The 14,299-nt window shown below is 40.5% G+C and overlaps 1 protein-coding gene across 24 annotated transcripts in view; it reads right to left on the bottom strand.

The window, feature by feature from the left end:
- The window catches only part of LIMCH1 (LIM and calponin homology domains 1), a 320,832-nt gene that overhangs the window by 66,778 nt on the left and 239,755 nt on the right, over nt 1-14,299 (bottom strand). For 12 of the 24 annotated variants that reach the window (XM_081303315.1, XM_081303318.1, XM_081303309.1 and 9 more), the window contains 3 exons: nt 9,405-9,657; nt 8,185-8,451; nt 958-1,260 (listed from right to left, as the gene is read on the bottom strand). In XM_081303315.1, coding sequence (XP_081159441.1) covers nt 958-1,260; nt 8,185-8,451; nt 9,405-9,657 — 823 coding nt within the window. The remainder of the gene's footprint in view (nt 1-957; nt 1,261-8,184; nt 8,452-9,404; nt 9,658-14,299) is intronic. The other 12 variants (XM_081303301.1, XM_081303303.1, XM_081303304.1 and 9 more) reach the window with 1 other exon arrangement.

Raw genomic sequence — 14,299 nt, 5'->3', positions numbered from 1 at the left:
TTTCCTAATTTCACTCCAACATGTGCAGATTGAGTATCTCTTTTCTAAAATGCTGGAGAGCAGAAGTGTTTTGGATTTCAGATTTTTTTTTTCAGATCTTGAAATACTTTGCATGTATTTACATAGTGAGATATTTTGGGGATGGAGCACAAGTCTAAACACAAAATTCATTTATATTTCCTATACATCCCGTAGACAGAGCCCAAAAACAATTTTTATACAATAATTTCAGTGCACCTGCATTTTGTCTAGGACCCATCATATGAGATCATGTGGGTAATTTTCCACTTTTAGTGTCATGTCAGCATTCAAAAAGTTTTGGATTTTGGAGCATTTGGGGTTTTGGATTTTCTGATCAGGAATACTCCACCTAGTATTAAGATGATAGGTGAAAAGTAAAGAGAAGGAAACCCATTTGAAAACTAGTTCCATGATAGGACACATAAAAGTGTATTTTATGTTTGAGATTTTCTTTTTTTGTTGGGAAATATCCTCCTCATTTGTCCAGGTAATCTTGTTGGTGTGAGAGAAAAAAGAGCAGGCCTCATTTTTAATTTTCCTTGCAACACTGAAAAGTTTCTAAAAAGAGAAGAATTTACAGCAAAGAAACAACTATGTTTTCTGCCTCCTTTGAGTGGACTGGAGCAGCCTTGAGCTGTGGCTGTTCTCTGAAAGGCCAGTCTATGAACCAGCACCCATGTGGAGTGATGTGTCCTGATGCACATCCACACGCTGGTATATTTGGCAAATTCAGTCCTGTTTTGGACATCGCTACCCTCCTCTTTACCATCTGCCTTCAGACATTTGGACATAGGAAGCTCTACTTCAAAATAATCCACCATGACAAGGTGCATATAATTGGGGAAAGAAAGAGGGATGGGGACGATGATAAAATTGCCTTTGCTTAATTATGTTCTCTTTCTTTTGTAGACACACACATACACACACAGTGCACACCTGTTATATTCTAGATTTTTCTTTTCTGAGATTCCCTTTGAGAGCTGTTGGCTGCTATCTGATTTCTCTGTGTCTTTTTTACGATAAGGCCCATAGAGGAGCTGATTCAAAGGCATGACTGGCTTGGTTTGGTTCGTTCTTGCTCTTCTTGCAGCAAAGTCGTCTTTCTCAAGGTCGGGCAGTCGACATGCAACTTCATCTTCTGATTCGGAATCTCTGCCATGTTGGTGGGTCAGGAAAGGATTTTCTTTTCGAAGGATAATATCACGAACAGCTTCTTTCTCTTCATTTACTTGCTTTTGGCTGATAGGGCAAAATTAAATGGAACTCCACATGTGATCAGACCAACAAAGAAAAAAGTTTGAAATCCCCATCTCCAGGCAGACAATGGCATTATTAGTGAAAAGTCCTCCCCATCTCGTTAGTTCAAATGACATCACTTTATTATTTCAGTCCAGAGTTGCAGCATGAGTTAGGGTGGTTTTAAAACCTTGAATTTAGCCAGACCAGCAATACTAAAAATTCATTTAATTTGCAGGGCTCCAGCAGCATCAGAAAAGCAGGATCCTAAATGGCTCTGAAAGTGACAATCCAAATTATTTTCATGAAATTGGGAAAAAGTAGGAAATTCTTTGTTATTGTTCTTTCTTCTTTAGCACAGTAGTAATTTGCCCAGTAAGTATTGAATTTGTTTTGACTGACAGGGCAAAACGCTGAGCCACCAAGGTCCTGATCTGGGGGGAAATGAGGAGTGAAGCTATATGATAGCACAGCCAGATTGCAAAGTGTGGACATCTGGAATAGTTTAAGACTATTGTTAGGATAAACCCAAGGCATAAAAGCTTGTCTTGGGCTGGGGAAGAAGCTCAATGGTATAGCACTTGCCTAGCAAGCATGAGGCCTTGGGTTCAATCTCTACTACTGTTAACAACAACAACAACAAAGCTTATTGTGCCCCATTAGCAACTCCTTCTTCCCTCTTCTGTCCCTAAGCCCCTCCAGCTTCCAGCGATGCTTATTTGTTATATGTGAAATGTCCAGGATATTTTGGTCAAAATAATTTTAAAATTACTATTATGGGCCTTTCCATTTTCTAAGGAGTCTTAAGGACCTCTTTGAAATAGGAATTTTAAATTGCTAAGAGCATTCAGCTTAATGGTGGAACATCAGGCCATCAGCCTTGGGACTTTTTTCACTAGTGTTTGTTTTTGTCCCTGGGTGGGTGAAGACAGAACAACTATGCTTCATGGGGTAGCTAAACAAATCCCCAGCCCTCCACTTTCTCATAAGACCAGACTTGTTTCTGAGCAAGAATAAAGCGTTAAAACATTATTCATCATTTATTATCTCCTCAGTTCATAAAGATGATAAATAAATAAAATACTTCAACTTCTAAGGAAAGTTCATCTACTTTGAGCTTTCTAAGAGAGGATTAAGAGAAAATTCTTCATCCTCAAAGGACAAATTTATCTCAGGAATGAAGACAGGAGAATTAGTCTGGCTGAGAACATGATAAGCAATGAAACTGTGTATCTAGTCCACCAGCTGGCTCACTGTCTCTTGCTTTGCCCCACACTATTCCAGAGGATGTCCCCATCTTGAGGTGACAGCAAGCCCTCATTCCACCTGATTTGGAAAATCAAAGCATCATGGGTCATGCCAAGAAAATATTTCACTGATAACCACTGTTCTCAATAAAAATTTAAAACACAAAAATATGGAGTGGTGGTAATGTTTTACTTCTGAATAAATTTATTTCTTAAAAGATGAAATCCTGCCCTTTGAGTTGCAAATCCAACTGTCAGTCCCTCCACTCTTCTCCCCTGCCTCTGTGGCCAAAATGTCTAGCAAGGACCAACTGGTATTGGTTGACCATGACCATGAAGAATGGTCAGAAGGACCATGATAGGCCCTATCACGAACTTCTTCAAAGGCACTTTATGTAAAAAGCACTGAAGATATTGCAGGTGGCTAATGGTTACTGAGTGCACACTATGTGTTCTGATTCCTTCAAGTATTAATTCATTCTGCCCTAACATTAACTCTGCAAGGTCTCTGTTAATTATCATTCCCATTTTACCAACTGGAAACAGATTAGGTTGAGACACTTGCCAGGGGTCAGAGTGAGTTCTTAAAATACAAACCCAGGCAGTCCAGATATCCTGTTCTATGGTGACAAACAAACCAATGTACTATTCAGTGAGCAAGTGACCACAACAGGAAAGTAGAAAGTACAGCACCCCGCCCCCCCCCCAGTATTGTCATTATTATGGAAGAAAAAAAAGTGAAGTAATTTGTTTTCTAAATGAAGGGAGCCTGTGACTTGTACTTAAGATGCCTTTGTGACCTTGCCTGGTGGTTATAGACAACATTTAGGCAGAATTGATGATAGCAGAATTCTAATCACACCTCACCATATCTGCACAACACTTTGTAGTTTATAAATGCTTTCAAACTTATACCCCCAAAGGGAAGCACAAACCTTACATATTTTCTCACCCCAGTGTGGAAGCAGATCCTCAGCATGAATCTCAAGTCCATGAGCAGCACTCTTTCTACTCTTTGACCAGGAGTCTTGGATGTCATCTCAGGCAAAATTCTTTTATTTCCTCCAATACAGTACTGGGTATTGAGCTCAGGGGGATTATACCACTGAGAGACATCTCTAGCACATTTTATTTTGAGACAGGGTCTAAGTGGCCCTGGCTGGCTTTGGACTCATTATGCTCCTGCCTCAGCCTTCCCAGTCACTGGAATTATAGGCATGTGCCACTGTGCACAGCTTAGGCAGAATTCTTTGGAATACAAAAATATGCATGTATGCAAATGGTCCTGCCTAACTGCGATGCTAATTTGAGCAGGGAGAAGAAGCTGGCACCTTATGCATCATGTAAGCCCAGCCAGGCTCCAAAGTCCCCCTGGGGTGTCTTTTTAGGCTCCATGCCCAGTGTGGCAGGACTCATTTCAAGTGATCTCAGTTTAGATACATGTCCTTAAAAAAAAAAAAATTTCCGTATCATTGGCTGCTAAAAGACACACCCCGCCCACTTGAAAAACAGAAGCAATGAGTGATTTTTGCTAATTGCTTGAATTCCATAAACTTAGAGCTTTACAGCAGATTCAGAGAGAAAAAAAATAATGATGCAAACTCTAGGCTGGAGCTGTTGGCCATGAAATAATAGATAATATGTCTAAGGCAAATGTGTAGGAGAGCAGTTACAGGTGTCTACTTAACAAAGTATATTGGTGACCTTTATGATGTGTCATTTCCCTTGATAGACCTAACGACCATCTATGGTGAAACTTTGATATATTTTACTTTATCGTCCAATAACTACAACTCTCTGAGCAGCTAGTACATCCTGGAAGCACTAACGTTCACAACAACCCTGCGAACTAGGAATGACAAGGCCCAATGTGCAGAGGAGAATGTTACGTTCTCCCTTTCACATCATCTGAATGTAGGTAAATTAATTGAGATCAATGTAAGTGGCAGATTTGAGCTATCAGACTTTGTTTTCATGGGAAGGGCTGGTTATTTCATTTCTTTCAGGTCATTCACAGATGAGTGGCTCTGGGCAGCTTGGGTTGCTGGGTGGATGCAGCTCGCTTGGAAGGAACAGAGTCCATCCTCCAGTGAGAACTGCAGAGCCCTGTCCCCAACCTGGCCACCCAGCCCAGCCTCATCTAAAACAAGAGAGGCTATCACAGGAGAGACGAAGAACTGACGCAGGGTTCAGGGAAGAAAAGACTCTTCTCTCAACGTTTCTGAGCCTTGTATATTTCAAAGTGAACAAGATTCTGATTTAAACTAAGGAAGCTCTGGCATTGTCTTTTACCCCCTCTTACTTGGCAACAAACAAGCAGCCCGTTCTGCTTGGCTGTCAGCTTGTTCTATTGAAATAAACTGGGCTCTCCCGAAAAGCCTGTTAGACCTCCTGGGAATGTCATGGGTCATGCCAGAAACCTCTGTTCACCCCATCTCTAGGCAGGGAAGCTACAAAGATCAGTGCATGGTATGTGTCTGCCTGGTCCCAAGGCCCAAAGAACTGTGCACCCACAATCAGGGACGGCATCTAGTGAGGAGGGATTCGGGGGATACGTGTCTGGCTTGGCTATGTCTGCTCTTCCTCTGAAGATTTCTAAAATGTCTATTGTTCCTCGGAGAGTTTTTTCCCCCTCTGTAATTAATTACTATGTGGTTGAGAAGATTCACAGACGAGCAGAAAATACTGAGTGCTGAAACATATGAAAACAATTAGAAAAGAAGTACAATCACGTGAAACCTATAATTCAGTTAAAAAAAAAAGTTTACTTCTCCAATGGGAAGCACCAAGTAAGAGAACTCAAATCTCCATGGCATTTTAATTCAGGGGAAGTGAATCTTGGTTCTTATTTTATCCTCTTAAAAACAGAAATCCTGGCTTCTTTGACCTAGTCTTATATTGGGGGAGGGAGTAATTAAGTTAACACAATCATAAAATAAAATAGAAGAAAAAGTAGTTTATATGTTCTTTTTTTTTTACTTCAGTGGAAACTAATAAATATTAAATGCCACACATATTATTAAGAAGTCCTATTTTCTGTCCCTTGATGCTAAGATACCTCCTAATATATTATTTCACAGGAGGCTCGGGATTGCCTGGCTTCTAACCTCATGTGAAACTGAAATAACATCACCTTTGCTTCTTTTTGTAGACTGTCTTAAAAATAATGCAAAGTGGTGTTTGAGATGCCTGAGAAGCAGACAAACTGAAAACTGGTCTGTAAAAATAAGCTTTGTTCTTGTCTCTGTGCGCCTCAGATCCCCAGGCTCTCTCTCCTCTCTGCAGACGTAATTTCTCAACTGAGAAATGGCCCCCAAGGAGGATGATCATGGGCCTCTTGTTGGGTCCAAAGATGTAATGGCCAGAATCCATCTGGATGTCAAAAAAGGAGACTGAGATTAAAATGCTTTGAGAGACATCTGCATATTTCAGTGATTTATATTCTTATTTTCCAGACAGCAAGAATCCTTTTCTTTTTCATGATATGCATTTCATTCCAGTTAAGTGACTTTCCGCCACATGAAAAGCAGGACCCCCAAATGTGGATAAACTTAGAATAACTCTCAACTCTATTGTGGCTTGCAAAAGTTAAGTGACAAAAACTCAGATGTGCCAGGCTGGTGGCATAGTCTGTTTAAAAGCTCATAAGCTGGCTAGCAGCTGACAAAATCTGTCTAACAAATGAATCTGGTGATTGAAGCAGGTCTGTGGTGGTGCTGTTGGGGACATTCTCTAGGAATATGTATAAGTATCTTGGGCCTAATTTTAAAGACTTAGAAGATCTGAGGTAGGAGGACATTGACTGTCTTGCAAACTTCTGCTTCGTAGAGTCCACTTGAATGAAAGAGGTAAATCTTTAACCAGATGGCAGAAAATATGAATGGGAGCAAAAATGATCACATAAGTAGAACAGACACCAATCAGAATGACATCCTTAAACTAATTAGGATTCTGTGTTTGAATATCGTAACTGGGAATCGTCATACAAGTGTTCAATGTTTCATTGTCAAGTAAGCCTCCTGGTTACTAAAGTGGCACCAACACTTGATGGCATTCCCATCCTGTGCCTGACTTCTTTTCTCAACATGTCGCCATGATTCCTGGGTGTACCCACTTAGCTCAGTGTAGCTCCCTGCTCATCTCCCCTTGCTTTTTTGGAGACTTGAAAGATAATGATGCCCTTGGTAAATTTTAGCTTAAAGACTTCACAGATCTGTAAAAATGAAAGCATGTGTGTCAAAGACACAAGGATTAAATTTGGTGAGGACAGGGGTAAATTCATACTCTATGTCCTGAACTTAAAGAGGGACATAGGATGTCTAAAAACAGTACAAAGTGAGGGAATATTACTCATTTTTATATTCTCAGCATCTAGCCCAGTCTCTGGGATAAGCAGATGTTCAAGGGATGTAGAAAAAGTATGTGTCTGACAATGTCTTTGAATCAAAATTCAAAAAATATCTGTATTTTTTAGAAAGGAGTCTATGGTATTGCTTGTTGTTATCTCAGAGAGCTGCTTGGAGCACACATACAATTTTAAATGTTAGAAACTTCTAGAAGCTGTACATGTTTTGGATTGGCATGGTTATCTGTGGGATACCACAGAAAGGAAAAAGTATATCCTTGGTTTTTTTTTATCAACACAAAACTACTCTAAGGATACATATATACAGTTCAACATCAGAGGTTTCAATAAAAACCTAGGCCACAGAAAAAACCACATATGGAGCTGAACAGAGAAATCAAAGTGTTCCATCAAATGTGTGGGAGGCCCATGAGGTACTGTGGTCAGAGCACCCAAACCTGGCCACCAGGCTGGTGGTGACCAGCTCTCCAAGTCACTTACTAGCGCTCATCCTCAGTTTCCTTTTCTGAAAAACAAGTATAGCACGTGTCTTTGAGAATTAAATGAAATAGCAAGTGACAAAGGAATTTCAATTGTTGGACTGCTATCGAAGCCAATTTATAGTGTATTTTTTGTTAGAATCGTGAGTTTTTATATAAGAAAAGTTAACCAGGATTACAAAGCACTACATAAAACTGTCCAACTAGTTTTCTGTGGCTTTGATTGCTGAAGGTGTCCATGAAACCTTCAGTATGAAGCCTCAGGACTGTACTCTGGTGCCTTTGTTACAATTAAGAGAAATAATCACTCTGTTCTTTGGTTTTGAATCAACATACTTTAGAGAATAAAGAGAAATAAATTCAACCCCAGTTACTACTCCCTTAAGGCAAAGAAAGTGAGTGGATTTTTAAGCCAGCCACTCTTCCTAAAGAGTCTTCCCCATTTCAAGACACTATTTTCTAGTGATGTGTACATTGGGATAATGAGCCATTTAGGAGTAGTATAAACATTAACAAGTCACAAACAATAGACAAATAAATGCCATTGCTAGGTAAATCCTGCAGCCCACAAATGACTAACTAGCACAAAGTCAAATCAAGCAGCAGGGAACTCAGCCTTCACCTCCATTTAAAATAACCAAACACTTAGCAGAGATGGGCCCTGGGGCAAAAGCTATTATCTATTTCTCTTTGTTCAGAGTAGGGAAGAGTGATGCAATGGGACAAGCAGGAAGCAGGACGACAGGATGAACAGTCCAACTTGCTGGGCAGATTCCAAACCTGCGGGCATGCAGAGAGCTGGTGGGGCCCGCCCTCCAGCAGCAGCAGCGCTAACCTGGCAAAGCGCTGCGCTGCAGGCATGACCTTGATCCCGGCTTGCTCTAGCCTTCTGCGTTTTTGGATTTCAGCAGCATCTTTGTCTTCAGACACGGGAGTTGGCGCCACTGAAGCCCCCTCTGCAGGAGGCTGCTCCTTCCCACTGACGTTGGGTAATTCTAACCCACCATCGGGAGCCTTCCCACCAGGATCCATTTGGCAGATTGGGTCTTCTTCATCTGGGGACCCCACTTCGCTTCCTTCTTCCTCTATTGTTTCAGGATAACTAGTGAGTTGGACAAGATGGTTTACCAAACTAACAGACTGGCGGGGGGAGCAGATCATATGTCAGTTCCCAGCCATTCTAGTATCACTTAAAAAAAAAATGTCATAGCATGCAATATGAACCTGGTAATGTGAAGACAATAAGTGCAGCCACTGGTTCATTAATACAATGCCTCGTACTTAAACATTGATTAAGAGTTATTTCAACACTGGTACTGAAAGGAAAAACCCTTTTCTGCTGGAAAAATGAAGCTTGTTAGTGTTGTTCAATAGTTAAAACTTCTAACAAAATGTTATTCAACAGAAAATCATAGTTGGTGAAGGTGAACTATTGAAAAGTTCCCTTATTGTAAGGTTACTGAAGGCAGGGATTCTTATCTTATATACCATTGGGTCCCCAAAGCCTAGAAGACAGCACCTAGAACATTGTAGATGCTCAATAAATATTTGCTGAATAAATAAATAAATACCTAAATGAGAGTAAGGAGAACAACATGTTTTCCATTTATCTTGTCCATTTATCTTGTCCGTATGTGTGATTGTGAAGCATGTTACAAGCATCACTTGCACACTTGAGCTTGTATCTGGATGAATTTGTACCAAGATACTAAAAAGTCATTTTGCATAAAAAGTCTTCCTATATCCAACCTCACAGGATCAGGAGTCAGGCAGTCTCTGCAGAAGGACACAGATGACAGATCTGATCTCTTTTTCCTGTGGGAAACACTGGCTTTATACACCTGCTCATTACACCAGTATTTTCTGGTCACCTCCCATGGGCCAGGCACAGTTCTGGGTGCCTTTGTGAAGCTGATATTTTATCATGACAAGGTCTCTCCAGGGATATGTTCTGCCCCTTCCATTTGTTACCTTACATCCACACTCTGAAATGGTTGTTTGACCTTTCACATCCAGAAGTTTCCCCAGGACAGGAGCAGCACAGCACAGGCTTACCTGAAGGGCCTCTCCCCGCCCAGGGGGGAGGTGGCAGTACTCCAGCTCTTGCGGTATTCCTCTCGCTCCGCTTTCTTCTTTCTCAGAGGGGCTGGGACGTAGGCTGTCTGGTTGCTCTTGTTTGGGAGGTACTGGTTAAAAGGCACTGCTGACTTCGGCTCGCCATGGGAAGACCGCCGGGCAGACATGTCATCCTTCTTCACATCTGGCAGCTTCCGATGCGGCAAGTCGGATTCAGAGTCACTTCCTCTCCCTGGGGAAGACAGGATGGGTGATGGAAAAGTGTGTCAGGCTAACAGAAAGGTCCCCAGGGGTGAGTGCACAGTGTCAGGGATGTGGTTACATCTGTGGGTTCTGGGGATTCCTTAAGTCCATCACTTAATAAATCTAAAGTGTCAGTCTACATATGTCCTCTCTGGGAAAAGTCCTCATGTCTAATAAGGAAAAAACAAACACAAGCCACTAAACTAAGAATAAAATATAGAGGGATGCCTAACTGTACCTGGGAATTATACACCTGGCGTAGAACTATGTGCCCGCTGAGATTCATAGCATGCAATATGATATCAATTCACCTGGGGGAATTCTTAATGTGCTCTTGCTGCAGGTCTTATACTGTGCTAGACATTTTGACAAATAAGAATTATAAAGGATCTTGTCTTTGAGGTATCTGAAACTATGAAATACCTAGAAGATTGAAATTGTAGAGAAGGCACATGAATATAAAGAACAATAGGAATTCAGGGAGGTGACCAATTTGGATCACAGCAAGGGTTTGCCTGCCAAGGAGCGGTTACAGATTCCCCTGAAATGGAGCTCTGCCTGGCTGCCCTGGCTGGAGGCAATTTTTTTCTTTCTGTGATCCCTATGGTTCTATGATCTTGTCTTCTCTTCTGGCACATTATACATTCTGCCTTGTGTTTTGAGAAGAAGAGTTATGTATTGTTCACGGTTTTTTACCAAACTGCCTTTGCACATGGTGGGCATCCTCAGGTTATCTGATGAATGCATGAACTGACTTGGCTTAGGGAGCACTTTAGACATTGCAAAGGAATTCCATGCGGCCCACATCAGACTTCTGTTGGGCAAAGACCCCAATAATTACATTGTATTCCTGTTTCCTGGGTCTCATCTCATTAGATTTCTAAGACCTATTAGAATGAAGCTCTTGTTAAGTATTATATAAATGACCAGCATTTTTAACACATTCAACTCCGATGATGATGAATGGAAATGAATCTATCCACATTTAAGAAAAGAGCCTTCAACTAAGAGCCAAGAGATGCAGAGTGAGTAGTGTGCAGGGTTTTAAGCCAGATCCGCTTCACTTTGAGCTCTGCTACTCACTGGTCTCTTTATGTATCAGACTTTGTACACATCACTTTACCACTGCATCAGTTTTTCAATCTATAAAATGGGGATAATAGTGTCACTTGCTTCATAGGATGGTTGGAAGGATCAGATCCAGGTAAAACTATCGGGGCAGGACTTGGCACCAAGTGTTTAATAAATGCTGCCTACTCTAGGTGGAGACAGGAGGATTATGAGCTCGAAGCCAGCCTCAGCAACAGCAAGGCACTCAGCAACTCAGTGAGACCCTGTCTCTAAATAAAATACAAAATAGGGCTGGGGGTGTGGCTCAATGGTTGAGTGCCCCTGAGTCAATACCCAGTACCTCTCACCGCAACCCCCCACCACCAATTAAACTATGAATAGTTTAATTTGAGCAAATGCTACCTACTCTAAATATCATCATAGTTCTGGATTTGTCAGAAATGAGCTGTGAGTTCCTAGGCTCGTCTCTAACACACTTCACTGCCCTCCCCTGTAAAACAGCAATGAAATTAATTGCCCTGGAGATTAAATGATATAATGGCTTTTTAAAAAGACTGTTGAAGTTAAAAGTGTTGGCCATAAACAAGTTGCTCATTGTTGTACACAAAATATTCAGTTTATGAATTATTCATCCCACTTGCTTTCAGTCTCCCTTCTGAAATTCTGACCATTTCATTTCTTGTTACTATTTATTTCATCACTTAGCCCCCTTCCTGCCCCAAGTCCGTTTACAAGTACATCTGTCTCAGTGTCATAATAAAATGTTTAGGGCCTCCTGTGAATTGCTTTATAAATAGATACTAACACTACCTCGCTTTTCTAAGCTCTTAGATGTTTCCACACTTGATATCATCCCCAATTTATTTATTTATCGAAGTCCTGGGGATTGACCCCCAGGGCACCTCACCACTGAGCTACGTCCCCATCTCTTTAGATTTTTCATTTTGAGACAGGCTTTTGCTAAGTTGTTTAGGCTGGCCTTAAACTTGCAATCCTTCTGCCTCAGCCTCCCAAGTCACTGGAATTACAGAATTATTCCCATTTTATAAAGGTGGAAACAGGCTCAGAGAAGCCAAAGGAACCCTTTCTCATGGCTGGCTAGTGACAGCTCTGAGAAACCAGTGTCTGTTCTCTGAACTCCCAGAGTTCTTCCTGAGGTAACACACTTCTCTTGGGAATATGTTCTCTGCTTAAAGTGTCCTAAGTGAAGTACTGCCCTGCACTGAAAAATGAATGCAAGAAAATAACTCTTCAACTATGGAAGCTTTGGGATGGTTCAGAGTTGTCTTGGATCCCTCAGTTCTAAAATCCAATAATCTGGGAACCTTATTTATTATGTTCCATATTCGAAACACATTATCTATGATGTGCTTTGTGAAAGTCTCAAAATACACTGTTTGACACATAAACACACCACCTCCTCCCCTCACCGATTATTCTTGGATGAATGTCTTCAATAGACATTTCAAGAGCAGAGTGGCTCATTGAGAGGTGTGTAGTTTATGGACCTGCAAACCAGGCTCATTTCAACTCCATGTCCGCTAGCTACATGGCCTGGGAACTTGTTTCTTTAAACATTTTATTCACCAATATATTTTTAAAATTTTTTTTTAGTTATAGTTGGGCACAATACCTTTATTTTATTTGTTTGTTTTTATATGGTGCTGAGGATCGAAACCAGCGCCTCGCACATGCTAGGTGGATGCTCTTCCCCTGAGACATTCCCACCTGCCCCACCCTGGGAATTTAAGCCCTTTGTAACTAAGGCCGTCATGGCATACACAGAGATGATTATACAGCTCTCCTGAGGATTAAATGAGATGACATAAAGCACCTCGGAAGAGGCTAGCATGGTACAACATTGGCAAATGTTAGAGCTCATCTAAGGCCAAGACTGGAAAAAATTTTTACCTCATCCTATGAAAATAGAAATTGATTAGGGTGTCTTCTCCATGTATGACCCAAGATAGGAAAATGCAACAGAGCACAAGGAGATCTATTTTTATAAAAGGCCAACCCTTCCTTTTTATGAGGCTACTTTTGCTCTGTTCCGGCAACTAGGGGTCTCACTTCTTCTCCTTCTTTTCTGCTTCCTTCCTTTATCTTTATCACATAATGCTTTTCTTTGAATCTTCCTCTAACACTTAATTTTGCTTATTCCTTGTGTCTCCCCTTTCATACATCTCTCATACAAAATAGAAGAATATTCATTTAATAGGATGCCGCCCCTTATTTATAAATGTGATCAGTTTAGAAGGTTATGAGTGGAAAGATTTATAGTTCCTCTTCACTGAAGTCCATTAAGCAACCCTGGAAGTTGAGCTAATGAAGGAGAGGTAGGAAATGGGCACCTAACTCGCAAGACAGTTTGGCTGAATCAACCCTATTAGTTCATCCTGTGTCCAACACATAGAACCACGGCACCTTTCATGAATGTGGGGCTTTTTATTTGCTAATTTGTTTGTTGGGTACTGGGATTGAAGCCAAGGTGCCCTACCACAGAGCTTTACTCGGAGCCCTTTTAATTGTTTACTTTGAGACAGGGTTTCCTTAAGTTGCTGAGGCTGGCATCAAACTTTCAATCCTCCTGCCTCAGCCTCCCTAGCATGTGGGATTACAGATTTGTGCCCCTGTGCCCAGAAAATGTGGCTCTTGGTTTTTTTGAATGGGTCACTGGATACCAATAATAATAAAATAAAAGCTCTCCATATTGACTCAATATAGTCTTGAAGAATTTCATGGTAAGGCTTTCCCCAATTTGTTATTAAGTCCTAGGAAATATATTTTCAAGACAAAAAGAAAAAAAGTTCTACCAAATTTGGAAGTGTTTATTAGAACAGGCAAACTTCTTGATTATCATCATTTAAAGAAACATAACAAAAACCCATGTGAAATCCAACATATATTTGGCTAAAATTATATTGCATTTTTAAGACAGATCAAATTTAAATCTTTAAAAACAACCTCGTTTACAGGAACATAAGCCTTAATTAAGATATCAACCTGATTGGTGAAATCTGTGTAGGATGCTATTTCATAAGAGTGTTTTGTAATGCTCAATTCTATGTTTGTCTTTAGATGGAGAAAACATTTATTAGTAGACTCTAGCTTATCAATCTTAATTGTTGTAAACTAAATTGTGCTTCAGTACATATTAGTATAATATTAGCAATCACCATCTCAAATCCCTTCAAGATGTAGTTCGGCATTATTCTGAACCGCTGGAAGCTGGTGACACAGTGAACGATCTATATTACTAGTTACAACAAATCAGGGCAAAAAGAGGCAATAATTTTTAAAAAGCAATCAAAACAATATGAATGAAACAGTTTGACTAAGAGAAGTTTTGTAAGAGTAAAATCACATTTTGGTTAAGTTAAAGCCTAATTAGATCATGGACTTGGTATTTCACTTCAAGTCCTGTGGGTGGTACTTAAGATGTCAAATAAAATCTTAGAAATGTTTTTCAGGCAGCCCACAATGCATCATAGAATTCTTTAGAAGTCACATATTACATGGCCTCTAGGCTGATTTATTTGCTAGAAAGTATAAGTCCTAAA

The sequence above is a fragment of the Spermophilus citellus genome, assembly GCF_964194105.1.
Source record: "Spermophilus citellus genome assembly, chromosome: 8".
In the NCBI taxonomy this organism is placed as follows: domain Eukaryota; kingdom Metazoa; phylum Chordata; class Mammalia; order Rodentia; family Sciuridae; genus Spermophilus; species Spermophilus citellus.
This window is presented reverse-complemented; position numbering and strand designations above follow the sequence as displayed.